At 40.3% G+C, this 17,292-nt stretch overlaps 2 protein-coding genes across 2 annotated transcripts; both read right to left on the bottom strand.

Annotated features, from left to right (window-relative positions):
• Nucleotides 1-7,085: 7,085 nt before the first annotated feature.
• LOC111646644 (putative monooxygenase p33MONOX) lies at nucleotides 7,086-14,568 on the bottom strand. The gene is made up of 8 exons (XM_023396187.2): nucleotides 14,375-14,568; nucleotides 13,201-13,327; nucleotides 12,828-13,015; nucleotides 12,503-12,614; nucleotides 12,182-12,306; nucleotides 9,192-9,343; nucleotides 8,834-9,000; nucleotides 7,086-8,430 (listed from the first exon to the last, which is right to left on the bottom strand). Exons 2-8 carry the CDS (start codon nucleotides 13,226-13,228, stop codon nucleotides 8,225-8,227), a joined length of 978 nt encoding a protein of 325 aa, XP_023251955.1. The 5' UTR covers nucleotides 13,229-13,327; nucleotides 14,375-14,568; the 3' UTR covers nucleotides 7,086-8,224.
• An 859-nt stretch (nucleotides 14,569-15,427) lies between these two features.
• Nucleotides 15,428-16,753, bottom strand: LOC111646672 (uncharacterized). Its single transcript, XM_023396223.2, has 4 exons — nucleotides 16,538-16,753; nucleotides 16,246-16,363; nucleotides 15,897-15,971; nucleotides 15,428-15,779 (listed from the first exon to the last, which is right to left on the bottom strand). The coding sequence occupies exons 1-4, from the start codon at nucleotides 16,599-16,601 to the stop codon at nucleotides 15,725-15,727; spliced, it is 312 nt and encodes a 103-aa protein (XP_023251991.1). The 5' UTR covers nucleotides 16,602-16,753; the 3' UTR covers nucleotides 15,428-15,724.
• Between the last annotated feature and the right edge of the window lie 539 nt (nucleotides 16,754-17,292).

Genomic DNA, 17,292 nt, shown 5'->3' with positions numbered 1-17,292 from the left:
GTTTTCCTGCAGAGCCAGCGGTCCCTCCCCCTCGGACACCTCCCATCCCTTGTTAACACTATGCTGCTACCTCTCAGGTGTTCACCCTCTCATCTGTCGTAGATGGATGGGCGGCCATTAACTCAACTATTTGTCAACCCAGCGGGTTAACGTCAGCAGTGCCGACACACAAAACGACAGGTGATGGTAAACCCTACTACATGTGTCCACCAAGTCTGACGTGTGTAAATAATTATTTTCAGTTGTCACTCACTCCTCTCTTTGATCTTTTATTTGGTGAAGGTTTGGTCCTGATTTATTTTCATCAGCTTGGATCGTTTTCACCAAACATGTAGACTGTGAATGAAGCATCAGAGGTTAAAATAAATGGAATATTTCAGCTGCAATTTTCATAAATTGATTTCTATATGTGATCTATTTGTATTCTTCTACTGTTGCCAAGTCACATATAGTTCTTGGCGAGTAGTTACTAAGGAATGAAACAGGAACAAACGGGGCAAAATGTTAATTACCCTCCTGAAGTGAGTTCCTGAATAACTGCATGAGAAACGCTTATACAATTCCAACAGAAATAGTAATCAAGGTGTGTTGGTTATGGTAATTGGTTTTGTGTCATTTGGCACATGATTCAGGAAAGATGGAATCAGGGGCACAGATTCCTCTACTAATAACACAGGTTCATCAACATGGTGCCTGTGATTCTATTTTTACGTACCTTGTTAATATTATCTGTTTATGTGGAAAACTACTTCCTGCACCAAGCCCCAGAGTTGATTCCACTGTGGGTGGGGAATCGGATGACCCAGGGTCAAAATGATGATGAAGACAGATTAAGACATGTGATCAGGGCTTGTTTCAGTTACTTATTTTTTATCAGTTTAATTATCTAGTTCCTCATATCCAAACAATTACTCAAAAACTACACCTTACCTCTGTGCATACCTGCATCAGGAGGAGCAACTCTGAAGAGGGAGTAACACCCACTGAAAGCAAACAATGTTTTTAAAATAAGTTTTGATTAATGTTTTTTTTTTTTTCATGCAATTATTCAAGTTTGTGTAAGTTGTTACCGACAGAGTGGACTGGTCATGAATTAATGTCTGTGTAAAAATATGATATGATGATGATATGATATGATTTTCTACTCTTACTGAGGATGATCCGATGTCAAGCAAAGCAAAAGACATTACATATTTACGGTATTGTTATAATAAATATATGAGTTTTTCTTTTAAAGACAGACACTGGCGGAGTTAAGTCCACTGGCATCTCTTCAATTCCTGCCCCTTCTGATAATACAGGTTGCTTCCTTATTGTCTTTGAATATTTCCCGGGCAGTGGAACATTTTTGATTTCATTGAACTTTGAAGTTAGTTTAAGGGCTTTCTGTGTTCACGTTGATATAAAACATATCCTACTGGGAGACAGTTTTATGGAAATCCTACATATAAAACACATACACCTAGATGAACTGTGCCAATAGTGATTGTATTATGCTAACAGTGAACGGAGATTGCTAAACTACTGATTTGACTAATGACGGGATAAATCTGATTGTTCACATATGTCATTCACAAAACAGTTAAAGCAGTTTAGTTAAGGTGTTATCACGTTACTCCTACTCCTTCTAGTTTTACCTGCCAGAGCTCAGATCTGATGCCAAGACTGCATTTAGAGCAATAGTGAATGATAGAAACTAAGTGACTTGGACAGGTTTATATGGATTTTTTGCATTTACTTTATGTACATTTGAGTAACACCGATACTGAAGGAGACCAAAGTCTTTATAATACATTTAAACTAGACCTGAACTATGGTCTCCGTATTTAAAAACATATGAAAGACTTTGCCCAAGTGGGAGACAGGGAATTAGAGACACTGCTTCTCTCAATCACTAAGATACAGACAGTCCTTCTCTGTATCTCAGTTGGATGGGTACCAGCAGGCATTGAGAGGGTAGAAGGAGACAGGTAGTGAGGGAGTGTGTGAGACAGTGTGCTGGGATGGAAATCTATAAAAATGACAAAGAAAGGCTCAACACTAAAAAGTGTGTGAAGTTCTCTCTGGCGACATCTTGTCCACTTACTGTCCATGTCTCTTCTTGAGGAATGTGTGATCGTCTGGCCAAGTAACACGCCTCACCTCGCCGTGTCCAAAACCACATCGGCCCATATGTGATCATGATGAAGGAGAACAGGGATGGACCGTTTTACAAGGGGCCTATTGTGAGTGTGTGGAGAAAAAAAAAACATATTCCCCAGATCCACACCTTGGAAGTGCTACACAAAACTACCAGATACTAAATATTTATTCAATGCCATACCGATATCATTCAGTTACTATGTGCTTGTGTGTACAGTATATGTTCCCATGTATTTTTTTTTTTTTTTTTAATATATACTGTGTACACAAACTGTTGGGGATATTTTTCCCTGATGTTGAAGTGAAGTGTTTTTTTTACAGAATCCAGTTTAAGTTTTTACCTTTCAGTATCTTTCTTTGGGTTGTATGCTGACATGTCTTCAGGTGTGCTGTGGATGTGCGTGAGTGAGAACCAGTGACATAAGCCAAAGAACTGCATTCCTCTCCTGGCTTAAGGGATTAATAAGTATAATTATGTGTGGACCATGACTTTGTTATCCAATGGGATCCACCCCAAAGATCAAAGGTTCCTTAATCACTATGGTGATATAAAATGATGGGCAACAGCAGTGGGGCAGCTTACCAAGGAATTTCAGAGAAGTTGTAATATTTAATTCATTTTCACTTCTAGCTTTTGAGCCTTTAAACTTTCACTTTGGTTGTCTAGTTTGTTAGGTTACATTTTTACTTCATTGCTACTATGGTGATTCATCTTATGTAATTGTTAGATACTTATTATAAGTAAATTACCAGGCTACCATGTCATGGTCCTGACTGCGTCATATATATGAAGGGAAACACCCAGATAAACTAGTCCTGTGTGCTGAGTGCGTGTAAGCCCACGGCAATGACAGCAGTTACAGTTTGACGACTTCTGATAACCACATCATATAAAAACGAACTAAAAATCTCTTTATCCATGTCCATTCTCACCCAATGAAAGTAATGACTTTTGAATTGCAAAATGTAGCAGGCGCATATAAGGAAAAAAAAACAGGATGTGGGCAACAGTTGAATATTTGAGGGTTACCACACAAGCACAAGCGGAGGAGTGAACTCTGAACCTGATTCAAAGTTTATGTAAACACTAATAACAACGATATATCTATCTGTGTGACTGCTGATAAAAATCTGGTCAGTAGTCAAGTCTTTTAGATAAATAATGATGTATACACCTTAATTTTATATGACCCCTTAAGGAAACATTGCAGTCTGGATTATGTAATTTAGATATTCATTTACTTTCAACTGTACACCTAATCTAATCAAACAAATCTATTATAGTAGCACATCCCAGACATGAATCATCTCACACACATGAAGGTTTCACTGTCGACCACGCACACACATGCAGGGCTGCACACGCAATGTGCGGTGTAGTGTTTTCTTCCTTGTATTTCTTTAACTGTTCGGCCATCAGCAACTCTCTGAGTGTGTGTGGTTTCTAAAACAATGTTGGTCTTGGTGCATCAGCCGGATGTGACTCTCGTTAGTTGAGCACCTCCAGCTGACTGTTCAGACCTTGTCATATAGGGGGATCTCCCCTTCCACATCTGCTTCATGTTAGGGCCTGGGGGCCAGTACAGGAGGGCCCAACAATACTCCCTGCTTCTCTGTCTCTTTCTCAGTGGGGGATGGCAGAACGCCTGAAGAACAGCACTAAGACACACAGCCAGAGGCTAGAAACTAGGTTATATAACACAGGTAACATTTTTTAGCTAAATAAATCTAGTGAGTTTTTTTTCAGTTTTCATTTGTTACACTACGGTGTAGTGTCCCTATATTTTGGAACAGATGACCTTCAGTAGTTAGCTTTTTCACATCAACAGGCGCCTCATTTTGGTTTTCTCTTGTTTTTCCATTGCCATTTTTTTGCCTGCAGGATACAAAGGCCAGAGTATGAAATTGTATTTACTCAATATATTTCTCAGATGCTTACATTGATATACATTTCCTCACTGTGCGTAAGATGTGTACATTTTCTTCAGGGGCTCTTCAGGGACTTGGAGATGTTGTAACAGAGTCTTCCCAATTTATGAGGTACAGCAGTTTGTTATTACATACATAAGCACACTGATTTGATTTGTGTGTGACATATCTATGTTAATAGCCGTAACACTGCAACCCTATCCCAAGGTAGTAGGCATGATTTGTGCTTACTTTCACAGGATACAGTACCTGAACATAACCATCAGTTCTGCTCAGGGTCCCACGTACCCCCCTCTAAACTCCTCTCAGCTTGGTCGGTTCACCTCCAGGCCATGTCACTGTGAATTAGCCCCAGATGTGCTTTTGGAGTCAGCTAGTATAGCATATGACACAGAGAACCCACCCAGCAGCAAATGTCAAGAGGGACCCCCTCCAAATCCCTCGCTGTTTATGTCATTGCGTGAGTAACCAGATTAAATCTGAAAAAACAGTTAGTCATCACCATGATTAGTGAAGCTTGTTACAAGTTGTGAGTTTAGCGGATAAGAGAAACTGTAACTTAGAAGCAATAAATGAAATGTAATTCCAGTGACAGTGTCGTGTCTGTCACTCTAACATCTTGTGTACAGCTGATATAGAAAACATCAAAGTACCACATGCTTCGCGTCAAAGAAGTCTTTGAAGGAGTTTATTGCTGCTGGAAAATAATTACTCTTTATAGGTCAGGTATCAGCATCCCAATCATTGACTGTATGAACTCAAGACCTGGAGAGAGGATTTCCTGGCACCCTTCTGGAGTCACCCTGACATAAAGTGCCTCTATAACACTCCTACATGAATCGGATGAAAGTTCACACAATCCTCCTCAAAGCTGACCTTCCCACACTGCACATTTAGTGTTTTTCTGACATAGTATCCCTAACACACCTAAACCTGGAGAAGGGGAGCGAGCGCAACCTAAAAAAGAAAAATCACATAGCGTCTTATAAACTGCCACTAGCATTGCGTCGAGACTACACCATGGTAGTTTGGCCAGACTGGCAAGACCAAGTTGTGTCATAAGAGGGTGAGGAATTAAAATGCAGTCTGTGGAAAATAGTCATTGTTTTGAGGTTGTTAAGGAAGGAATTCAGACAGACCAGTTTTTCACAATGTAGATGAGTGAGTGAATTTGTCGTGTCAGATTACAGATTGGATCCTACTGTTTGTTTTGGTGTATGATCACTCTGGCAGGGTGGTGCTTGCCATCGCACATCTGTGAGTGAGCTAAATGATTAGTGTGGGATCAGAGCATAGTTGGGGGGAGGGGCTCGCAAAAAACACGTCATGGCAGAGCCAGAGAGAGAGAGAGAGAGAGAGCCATCTGTATTATGTCATGACTGCCGGGGCACTCCACCCTTTGCTCTCTATTTCCTTGCTCCTCTGTTTTACTCATTCCAAGACTCCCCCCACCCACTCTTTCTCTTGCCTTTGCTTTACTGCTGTTTGTGTTTCTGGTTTAGTGTTACTGACACACTCATCTCTGCCCAGTTGTTTATCTGCCATATTGCATGCCTCTAACAGAAATGTGACCCAAGACCGAATATCTCCATCTGTGTTAGTAGTTTTACAAAACCCGGACACCAAATTCACTGCACCTTCTTCATCCTGTCTTTCTCTCTGCCTTTCATCTTGTGTCTGTCTATCCATCACTTTAATTGCCGCTAATGACTGTCCACATCCAGCCTTTTGACTGACATCTCTCTGTCTGCACTTGCCTGTCTCATTTGACATTCACCTTCGTTCCTGACGCACCATCTGAAAACCAGACGTGGATGCTCAACAGCCTGTAATCATGCGAAGGAGTGTTTCCTTCAAAAGCTCCAGCTAGTTTCTGAATAGACGAAAGTCAAAATTTTAAAATGAATGAGAAAGGAAGTGAAGTCAAGGTTTGCTTCTCTCAGAACAACAGCACCAAATCCAAAAGTAAGATTCATAATTCATATATACTTTTCTAAATAAGTCAACAAAGGCCTCCTGTACAATATGTTGTAAATGTTACGCACACCCTGTATTAAATTTACCACATGTACACACACTGACACAGATGCTGCTGTCTCTCTCTCTCGCACACACACACACACACACACACACACAATAAATAGAGCATCAGACAATAACTGCTGAGAACTTTAACAAGGCTGTAAACCTTGCCAGTTCATGGCTGAGCCCAGGGGGGAAGGACTCTCCTCTCTACTGATCCTCCCTGCTGGCTCATTGTCTGATGGCCTGGATGTTTGCTTCATTGTGGAGGGGGGAGGCTGGGTGGGAAATAATATTCAGCTATTGTGCGGTATTGTTGACAATGTAATTACTGTTGCATCAATCTCTCTGACAACAGTAGGACAAGATTAATTAAATATGTGTATGCACAGCAGATGACAGCAGAATTAATTTCCTGATTATCCATCAAACTTTTAATTTTAGAGAAAAAAATATCATGGCTACTTAATCATTTAAGTGCAGCATATATGCTTCTGTTCTTGATTATTATCTGATAAGGGCCTGGGTAACTCATGAAGGAATACTAGTGTCAAACTAATGAGTACGAAACTTGTCACAACCCAGTGATTGCATGTTTAACTTATTGCGCCACCTTGTGGCCAAAGACTGTAGTTAAAGGTTGGTGCAAAATGCTTATATGTTATCACCTTTATGAGCTGATATTTCAATAGAAATTTCCAGTTGGTGCCAGTAGTTTTTTTCCTCTGAAAAGGAAAATATACAAATGCGTGTTTTACATCGTCTCATTCCAGGCTTCCAAATATATTAAAGGGAAACAAGAGGACAGTTGAGTCTGGTTTTTAGGCTGTATTTCCACAGCACAATTCATATTCATATATATATATATATATATATATATAATCTGTTAGGAGTATTTTTCTTCAGAGTAACAACTGCTATAACACAAAATAGTATTTCTTTATAATAGAATGCATTATATAGTGAACATGAGTGGACAGTACGACATGGGATTAGTCTGCCGGTACACACTACTTGCATTTAATTTTCCAAATGTTTTCATTAAGAAAAAACAAAAGAACAATTTTTGCTTATGCCTATCAGATTTATTTACAGATGTAAGTGGGAGACAACCTCCCTTGTGCAATTACTTATTGGAATTCATCAACTTTTTCAAATAAAACAGCAGGGATTCTTGGATTGAGATACACACACAAATAAAATCAGTTGAAAGTTGAAAATGGCAGATGCTTTGTATTATTATAGCATTCTGAAACAAGATTGTGATGCTATATAAAATGGTATAAACCCAAAATACTACCTACTACTTAGTATTAACAAAGTTGAATTAAAATGGAGCAATATGAAAATACTTGTTGAAATAATAAAAATAAAAAAAATCACTTCAGGTCAGCAGTCATACTGTAATAAAGTAAAATAAGACGCTCTTCCATATAATACAAAAACAAAAGCTGAACTTAGATGGCAAGAAAGCCAAAAGCAAACACTCTGTTTAGGCACAATATCAGTCATACCACACTATACTCTGCATGCTAACAGAGAAAAGCACTACACAGCTACAAACCTGTGATCTTATTTAAAATAAAAAAATTATAATACAAATGAGGCAACTGAGCATTATGAATTGAAATAGCTGGTCAGTTTTAGTACAAGAGGCAATGCTAAAGTGATTAACTAAAGCAAGGGACTGACAAGATATTTCAACGACTTCAATCTCACGCTACCACTGACAATGGAACGAGGACAGCAAGGCAATGAATGCCAATGCACACATTACATGACAGAACAACAATAATAAAAAGCATTATGATTTTTAGGGATGACAAATGAAGTTACTTCATTTGGTATTTTATTTGGACCAATGAGTTGGAAGAGATAAGTTGGGGATGGTGTGAACTAATAGAAGATAGCTATCCATCTGAGTAGGTCCACTGGGAGGAGTAAGAGTGTGGCGATGTCTCTGGGGCTGGTGGGCTAATACTATAAGTGGTCCTCATTCCTCACAGCCTCAGTGAATTCAGGGAGGCAGAGGGGACAGAGGAAAGCAGGGAAGCAAATGAGCAACCAAATGGAGAGAAAACAAAATACTGAGGATGTGGTACAGAGGTGTAATGACACAGCTGGCCTGGTGTCAGAAGCCTGAAGGTGTTAAAACATTCATATCCCGAGGTTTAAGTTTGTGTGGCCGTGGGGGCGCCGGCTTGGCATTAATGCCCGAGATTTCAATCTTGGGGGGCATGAAGTTGGCAGGGTCCTCCACCTTGAGGTTGACCTGGGTGTTGGTGCCATCCATGGTAGAAGACTTCTGCAGGCCAAAGTAGGACTGCAGTGAAAAGCCTGCAGGAGAGAAGAAGTGGTATATGTTGTCATTAATAACCTAAATCTACTTGTTACAGCCAACACCTTAACTGTCATGATTTTAAAGAGTAATGCTAAGTCTTGCTTTTTTGATATCCAGTGGTTCAACTTTAAGTTAAGCACACTGAATGACCTCTGTGCATGATAATGTGCTATACAAATAAATTTGCCTTGGCTAACTTCGCATCTTGCTGCAGTGATGTACAGGTGTACTCCAGGACACCATGACATCACTAATGGGTGAGGTTTAAGGTACAAAAGTCCCCAGTTTGTCATGCTGCAGGCTTTATCCTACTGCTACGAGAAACTATTCTAACTGCTGTGCATTAATAATGTAAAAAATAGTGCAATACAGTCAATATCCACATGCAGGATCTCTCACCTGTGCTGGTTTCAGAGCCTGGGTCGGTGGGGGATTTCTGTACCACAGACCGAGATCCAAAGAAGTTCCACCTCTCTCCTCCTCCCCCTTCATTTCCTCCCATGTCTGTGCTTGGACTGTGCTCTGGGGTGGCAAGAAAAGGCGCAGGACTCAGCTGGAACCAGCTCCTGCACTCGACCAAGCAATGAGCATACAAGACAACATGTGAGGTGATAAGCCATATGGCACCTCATATAGGCCATGCTGGGAAATTAAGCATGTTATGATTACGGGGTGTGGTTCCATTCATTTAAACATACGATATTTGATCTGAGCTTTTATTAAATAACATCATGAGCTTATCATCTTCGTAGCCTACCTGCGACTGACAGCCGGCGATGAGTGGGGACTAACGCAGGGAGTGACACTGGGGGTGACGGAGGGGGTGACAGAAGGGGTGCCACTTGGGGTGGATTGTGCTGATGTTGTAAGCCTGTCCTCCTTGAACTCCCCGCTTGGCATTCTCAACTTCTGCACGGACAGAAAAAACAAGCGATGAAACAAACAAAGAATGACCTCCACTGACCCAGAATCACCCTGTACATTACAGAGTGAATTTTTTTTTTTTTTTTTTAAAACCAAGTTTGGCTGGTTGTTCATTTTTGACTTGTATACCCTTTAAAAACAGCAAAGCTGTGACACTTTCCCCCCATGACCATTTTATCAGCACAGTCTGTGACAGATGTGTCAGAGACAAAACATTGATTTTATTTAAAGAACAAACACTCCTTGAATACACAATGCAAAAGGTCAGCAGTGTTTTTCTGGACCTGCAGCTCAAAAATGATAACAAAGTGCGTCACAGATCGTCAGAGCCTATAACCTGTGACCATGTGGTGTGGGTGGAAAGAGAGAGGACACACACACACACACACACAGAGAGGACTGCTGTGTTATAAAATCATGGTGATCTGACTATGACCCACATCATTACTAACCATCGAAATAAGCTTTCATAGCATAAGCACTGAGCCTGAGAAGTTGTATTACTTAAAGGCCATTATTGCAATGATATAAATTGCTTAAAACTCTACCAGCAACACCTGCAAAACCTCCAGTTCAAGAGAAAATAACCTGGTCTGGCTTACCTGTGCCAGTCAAATAAACATTCAAAAAACAGATTTAGATCCTGATACCTGTAACAATTTGAATGCACGTTCAACCATACATGCCTTGACATTACGGCAGTAATGATCTCTGGAAGAATGTTTTCAGTGTTCAGTCTCCTTTCAATGAAGGCGCATTCTGATCCATATGTTGAAGGTACTTCCAAACTCATATCAATCTTGTATATGTGGTCCTGCATCCTGCTCAGGGCAGTGCCCATCATACAAATGAATAACATAAGATCCCCATGGCCTTGAACACCCTCTGTATTATTTGGGTCGGTATTCTGTTGCCAGAATGGGAATCAACAATATTTTGCAAAGTTAAACCAATTTTTGTGTGATCTATAAAGTGCAGGAGAACTGCAGTGGAGACAAAAAAGCCAAATAAAAAAAATGTTCCAGGCTAGACCTTGTGTGTTATCATAAATAATTTCTATAGTTATATACTGAAAACACTATGGAGGCAAACACGGGTCTGGTGTGGATTATGTTTTCAATTGACCCAAACGTCAGGGGCAAGTGCCCAAGTTTGTGCCACTCGTTTATTATCCTTTAGGTTGATGATAATATGAGGGGCACAAACTGGGGCTAGTGGTTGCCTGGGGACACGAAAGCTGCTATAGCAGAGTGAAAAAAAAAACCCAATACAGTCACAGGAACAGCCTATGATGAATTTCCTTCCCTGTAGCTTCAATTCACATTAACCAATATCCCCGTTAAGTGTAGCCCTAACATTGGTTAGCAGGTGCTAAGCTAACTGTGGCTAGACTGCCACACACCAGATACAATATGAACCTATCAAGCAGCGTAGTAAGCTAACGTTATCTAGCCAGCATCAGTTCACGCCACCCTTTTTACTTCTGGCTCAGTTATGACCTCCACAATACCTAACATAAAGCTTCCGTAGGCTGTTAAATGACAGTTAATGTCAAAAATGGGTTTGTTCACTAAGGTTAGCTCGATTGCCAGCTTTGCCAGCTAGCCTACTGGGTTGCTTTGCTAACGGCCTGCTTTCCGGTCGGAATGTAGACATAGTACTAGCTTAATACAATAGCTTCTTGACATACCTTTTTATGATTAGTTTTCTTTTACGCTCCAGTCCGATATATTCCTTCATTTTGCCCATAATTTGTTGTTTTTACAAGTTCAAGGGACGACTATTTCTCGAAAACACAGACGGTAACGTCTGTACACTCCACAGTCGGCCTCTAAAACGTCTGTTCTGTTAGGAGCTCGGTGATTGGTCCGTTTGGGAAAATAAGGGGGCTCGATTCATTTAAGGGCGTTGCCTGGCAACACCACTGATAGAAGCTGTGGTTTGTGCAAGCAGCACAGAGCATATTACGTAATTTGTTTACCAAGATGTTGTTCCGTGTTCAGCCTGCAGTCACTCAACAGGCTACAACAATATGGTATTAACCAATAATTTTCCACGATAATGCCTGCTTATTTTGAGTAATAAAATGCAGACACCGTAATTCTTTTAGTAGGAATATAGGTTAGTCCTGTGTGTGTGTGTGTGTGTGTGTGTGTGTGTGTGTGTGTGTGTGTGTGTGTGTGTGTGTGTCAACATTACAGCACTGAAATGTAGCTGTACTTGTGACTGGGGGTGGGGGCAGTGCGTGACACTCAGGTTGTACTACTGTGAATGTGTGTATGCAGAGTGCCCTCCTCTGGGACTTTCTATAACAGTTTTTGCTTAAAATTCAATGTATAGAAAATAAAGCACATTACGTAATTCTTACAACTGGTTAACCTTAAGCACAAAATTTGTTTTTCTGTTTGTGCAAGTTATATTTTGAAGACATTATTCTTGTTTTCACTGTTCATGGGATGTTTTTGCACTGCCTTATGATCATGAAAACATATATTCAGAGGTTGTGTGACATTTCCAAACCAAATTACTCCAATCCGCTGAAATCTAATAAACTCAATCTTGCTGAAAGTTCACTTTCTGTAGAAAAAAAGCACTTTTAAAACAAAAGGGGGGACCTGCGACCTCTCATTTAGACCTAAACTTTATAAACGAGCTGTAAGTGAAACCGTGTGGATTTTTTTCACCTTGTGTGGTGCTACCCTTTGACACACAAGTCACACATTAACGTGTGAAGATAATTATTACAGTCACTTGAGGACAGGCACAAACTTTTCCCTTCTCCTGCACACTTCAAGCCTCTAACTCACATTTGTTAATACTCACTGGCAGTGTGTCACCCAGACGGTGAAAGCGTGTCTCCTCGGTGGAGAGGCCCTTGTGGGGAGAATACCCAGCGTCTGTCAGGCCTGCCTGGTGCTCAAACCTCTGGAGATTCTCCTGGGTTTGCTCTAAGTAAAGATGGGCATAGAGTCAGCATTGGAGATAAAATTAGTCACTGTTTTAAAGTGCTGCACTCCATTTTAGCCTACTGATACTTTGAAAACTGTTTATCAAGTTTATCTGTGTTCTTACATGTTTAGATATTTATGAAATTAAGTTTAAATGTATGTTCTTCAACTAAGTTACTCGATTTTGTTGACTTACTGATCATAAGTGAACTCATTAAAGAGGTGGCTTTGGCTTTCACCACAGGCACTGGTGACTTGGCTGGCGCTGTTGGCTCACAAGTCAGAAACTTCCCACCACTTTCACCTTCCTAGTCACACAAGATCACACTGTTAAGATTATCTCACAAACCAGTTACAGAACAGATATGCCAGCGAATCAAATGTGTACTGCTATCCACCTAACCTCCAAGAACACAAGTTACACATCAGCCAGAACAAACAACATTTTGTTCAGCTAACCAGTTCATATCTCCAATACAATTTGGGTCAGGCAGTATTAGTGCAAACAAACAGGAAAGCACCTCTGCAGTGTTCCTGAACTTGTGCTGTGGGATGACAGGGTCTTTCCACAAGATGTTGACAGTTAGGTCTGGGGGTGGTGAATGCATGGGGGCGTCCATGTGCTCATCATAGCTGATATTATGCCGAGTCATTCCAATAGGAGACGAAAAGGCACCGAAGAGTCCAGATGACGTGCCTGACTCCAGTGCTGAAGCATAGAAATAAACAGACAGATGTTAGTTAATTGTGTTTCATTTTGCATAAGAAAACTATTTCTACTCTTCTATTTCTCTTTCCATGTTTAAACATACCCAACAATCAATTTCACAAGGTAGAAAATGTAAAATTATCCTCCCTGTCTTTTAATTTGCCAAATTTAAATTCCTACATTACCTGGAATATCTCCCCGTCTTGAGGCCATTTTGACACCAGATCAGAGAGGATGGCCACAGGAGACTGTGGAGGCTGACAGTGTGGTCGTCAGCTATGCTTGCTTGAGTTTGGACTCCAAACCTGAACACTTCATTACATGACATCACACAGTTAGACAGGGCCATTAGACAGATAGAGTAGCCTGGTCCTATATGGATGCAAATTGTGTAGTGCAAGAACAACACATCAGCCCTGTCACCACAGCCTTGCAGAAGACGTAATAATTAAATGTAGGCCTTTGTGTGCATGTTTTTATTCCACAAATCATGGCTAAATCAGAGAATAAACACATCAGAGACCTGTATTTACTGTGCAAAGAGCATGGTGTCCTGTTTCTGACCTGCTGCAAATAGAACCAGAGAATCTGGTTACAGCATGTTAAAGTGTCATTAATATGAGTGAAAGTCAGAGTCACCCTCATATACCAGCCTCTACTTCTCTCCATGGTAGAGCAAAACAGCCAAGCTGTGACCTCAAGCGGGTTAATCTTCACAAGGAAATGAAACCTGTGGAATTAAGGAAATAGCTCCACTGTTTGTTTGATAGACTGGGACCTGTTCTGCAACGAGTTCCTTACTGTGAAAAATACAAAAAGAAAAACCCTCCTTCAGTCCTCTTGTGTTATGATGAACCTGTCTACTCCTTATCAGCCTTGTCTGAGCTCACTTTCCACTCACTGCAGTCCACCTGGATCTCCCTCATTTAAATAATGAGTAATCTGCAACATCCTAAACTTAAATTCTTCCTGAATTCAGCTTGATTAGATTTAGGTCTGGGGTATTTCCTGGACTACTCTACTTTCCAGACAGCTGACAGCTCTCTGCTGTTCTCGTCAGCACTGTTAGGAAGCCAGATACAGTGACTTGCAAAAAATAGGAAGTATGCCAGACGCGTGGGAATAACGTCAAAAAGAAACTGTAAACTCTATTCATAATATAAAAACAAAAGCATTTCTGATGTGGGGATATTTTCCCACAGAGTAGACCCCTGCCTAACATTAAAAATGGAGTATTTGAACCATACATGGAGTGGTAGCTAATTTCTGCATTTTCATATTATTTTTTAATATTGTTCAGTCATTTGCAGCGTTCACATGAAGGATAACAGTTTGTCATGCATGCAGATTAACACTCACCTCGACCTATCAGTATTTCCTCTTCTGTCCTGTTGAGATTATTCCACAGCTGCGGTGATTTCTTTGTCAGAGCTCCGCCGATTTAACAGACTGGACGAACAAATGCTGTATGTTTGCTCAGCGCTCGGTTCATCCATGACTTTTGGACATGCAGAGAGTAAACAGAGAGGCGTTGAGGCGGCCACACACCACCGGTGAACGCACCCGGCAACGCAACCGGCGCAAGTGCTGGTCTTAAATTTAAAGCCCTGCAGCATGTTTGGGAATAACAAGTGGTGCAATACAACAGTATTGTGAGGTCTTAGCCTTTTATATGCAACAATGCCACCGAGTGCGAGGGAACACCAAATACAAATGTTATACTTTAAAACTGAGATGGATAGGTGCAGTAATAAGAATAAATAGTCATAAGATTTGCTGTAAAACTAGGGTCTGATTCAGACAGCTACATCATGGACACTCAGTTCCTTCTAGAAGACAATAAACTGTCGCCCACTGGTTAAAGATGAGGTAGAGGTTGGGTTTAGGCATGTATAAAATGTAGTGGTAATGGTTAAGGTTAGGGTAAATGCCCAAGGAATAAATTAACACCTGTGTGTGTGTGTGTGTGTGTGTGTGTGTGTGTGTGTGTGTGTGTGTGTGTGTGTGTGTGTGCGCGTGTGCGTGTCTGTGTGCGTGTGAGATGGGTGTAGAGGATTACAGCCTATGATACTCAGTTGAGCTGAGCCGCCCCTGTCAGAGTTGAGCAGGAAAATACGATGTTTGCTGGTTATCGACCGCTAATCCCAGAGTCTGACTGCAGCTCTGTTGTCCCCTGATATGTGATACATGTAAGTACTAGTGAGACCCATTACTTGTGTCTAGAAGACACCTTAGAGCGTAACTCCCTCTGATATTTCATGCTTTGCCACCTAAGCCCGTCTGAGATCATAGGATATGTGAACTGACTGATACACTGTATTTTATGCATTGACAGCTCTGAACCACAAGATAGCACTGTTGATATAGGACACAAACAGTATCAGACTTGGAACAGAAAAATATTACACAATGCTCAATTGATTTCTTTTATTATTTAAAAAAAAACTGAAGTTATCAAAATGCAGAAAAACTTGGTTTACAGCGCATAAATGTATTTACAGAAACACATCAGAGGAAATAAGATAGAACGGAGATATACTGCAAGTGCACATCAGTATAAATAGAAGATAAATAGACAAAAAGCTTCACTTATTTCACATCCACATTTGTTGAAGGTGCTCTTTCTGGGGTGGGGGGTCAGAGGTCATATGAGCTTCTTGTTCACCTGAGTTAAAGAGAGACTCAAATGCGAGCCGTGCTGCGGCTGCCCTAGTTGGTGGTGAAATGAGCCGGTCTGACGGTGGCAAAGGTTTTCTTCTTCTTTCTAGAAATGACAATGAAAGTAGGGCAAACATTAGACTCTTTACAACAGTGTTCTCATTATTGGTGGTCAGTGTATTTTGAAGATGAGGCTTGAATTCAGCTCTGCTCAAATACTTACAGGATGTTAATCAGGAAGTTTTTCACTCGCTTGTTGTTGGGGTTCAGGCAAAAGCGACCAGTGTTGGTGGTGACACTGTTGAAATTGACAATAGAGATATGTTCAGTTGAAGGGATTTACGGAAAACATAAACAGATATATAGATGAGCTATGCGGGCAGACTAATAGATATAGGTATTTTTCAGAATATATGATCTAAGTGTTATTTTAAACACACATTTCATTCCTTACAAATGTAGTGCTTTATTTGAGCTACATTAACTTTATATTAATATCAATCTTCCCAATAGCATCCCATATTTCCACAGCTGTATATATAAAAAAATAAATAAAAATCAATGTCTCTTACACAATCTCCACTTTGTTACAGAAGATGGTGACTGGGTAGATCTGGATGTCCTTTATTTCAGACTTGGCGAGGGAATCCCTGACATTGTGACACAGACACTGCTGTCCGGAATCAATGCCTAGAGAGGGGGACAAGGAAAGAAACATTTTATTAAACCATAATGCTATTGACTGCGCAGAATTCCAACTTACATCCACCAAGATTAATTGAATATATTAATAATAGTTTTGCGTCAGCAAAACAAATCTCACGTTTGCTATATCAGAGTCCAAAAAAAGTGTAATAAACTTACGCTGGGCTTTAGAGATGCAGACCACAACGGCCAGGAGCAGAAACACTTTGATGATGCCAGACATTGTTGGTTTCCTCTTTGGTCAAGATGACACTGGTGCAGGAAAAAAATCTTAGTTTTTGTGTAGAAGATGATAGAAAAAATCTGTAATAAATGCAGCTAGAGAGATTTTCTTGTGTCAAGGAAAGCAAAGTGAGTTGACAGCAGCTCTGTGAGGGGTAGAGGCTGAGGTTCGCTTTAAATACACACTGTAGCACATACCCCATCCTTCAAGGGAATTTTTTACAAGTGGAAAGTGAAACCACAAAAAACCCCTCATCACTTATTCTCCTTTCCTTTTCCTTTGGCTATATTAGTATGATTTGACCACAACTTAGATTATAGAAATACATTAGATACAATATATAATTAAAAAAGAATTGTAAGCAAAAAAAAAAAGGGAAAAAAACTTTTACATCAAACTTGTACCTACACTGTTTGTGTAACTAGTCATGTGACTAATGAACAAATCTTTGTGGACATTTTGCACATTTTCTCATGTTGATACCATGAAGTGCAAAGATCCAAACAAATGGATTATATAAAAAAAAAAAACCCCAAAAACCATGATGACATTTAGGTCGCTTCTTTTCTGTCTCCCCTTTCTTCCTATACTTGCAGCATAAAGGTAACACAGTAAAGTTATATGAGTACAACTATAAGATTTGTGTCTTTCTGTTGGGGTGAATTGGGTTCATGGGGGAGTCATAAGTTAT

Source organism: Seriola lalandi, unplaced genomic scaffold (assembly GCF_002814215.2).
Source record: "Seriola lalandi dorsalis isolate HSWRI2012SDOR001 ecotype SW California unplaced genomic scaffold, Sedor1 jcf7180002054973, whole genome shotgun sequence".
NCBI lineage: Eukaryota > Metazoa > Chordata > Actinopteri > Carangiformes > Carangidae > Seriola > Seriola lalandi.
Note: the sequence above shows the minus strand (reverse complement) of the source record. Positions and strands in the feature narration are given on the sequence as shown.

Excerpts from the sequence above, each read along its gene's own strand:
- LOC111646644 (XM_023396187.2), bottom strand. The coding sequence starts at position 13,228 with ATGGCCTCAAGACGGGGAGATATTCCAG. Across the intron at positions 12,307-12,502 it reads AATGAGTTCACTTATGATCA|AGCAAACCCAGGAGAATCTC; the intron begins GTAAGTCAACAA and ends ATCTTTACTTAG. Across the intron at positions 9,001-9,191 it reads TCGCCGGCTGTCAGTCGCAG|GAGCTGGTTCCAGCTGAGTC; the intron begins GTAGGCTACGAA and ends GGTCGAGTGCAG.
- LOC111646672 (XM_023396223.2), bottom strand. The coding sequence starts at position 16,601 with ATGTCTGGCATCATCAAAGTGTTTCTGCTCCTGGCCGTTGTGGTCTGC. Across the intron at positions 15,972-16,245 it reads TGTAACAAAGTGGAGATTGT|TGTCACCACCAACACTGGTC; the intron begins GTAAGAGACATT and ends CAATTTCAACAG. Across the intron at positions 15,780-15,896 it reads AACTTCCTGATTAACATCCT|AAAGAAGAAGAAAACCTTTG; the intron begins GTAAGTATTTGA and ends TGTCATTTCTAG.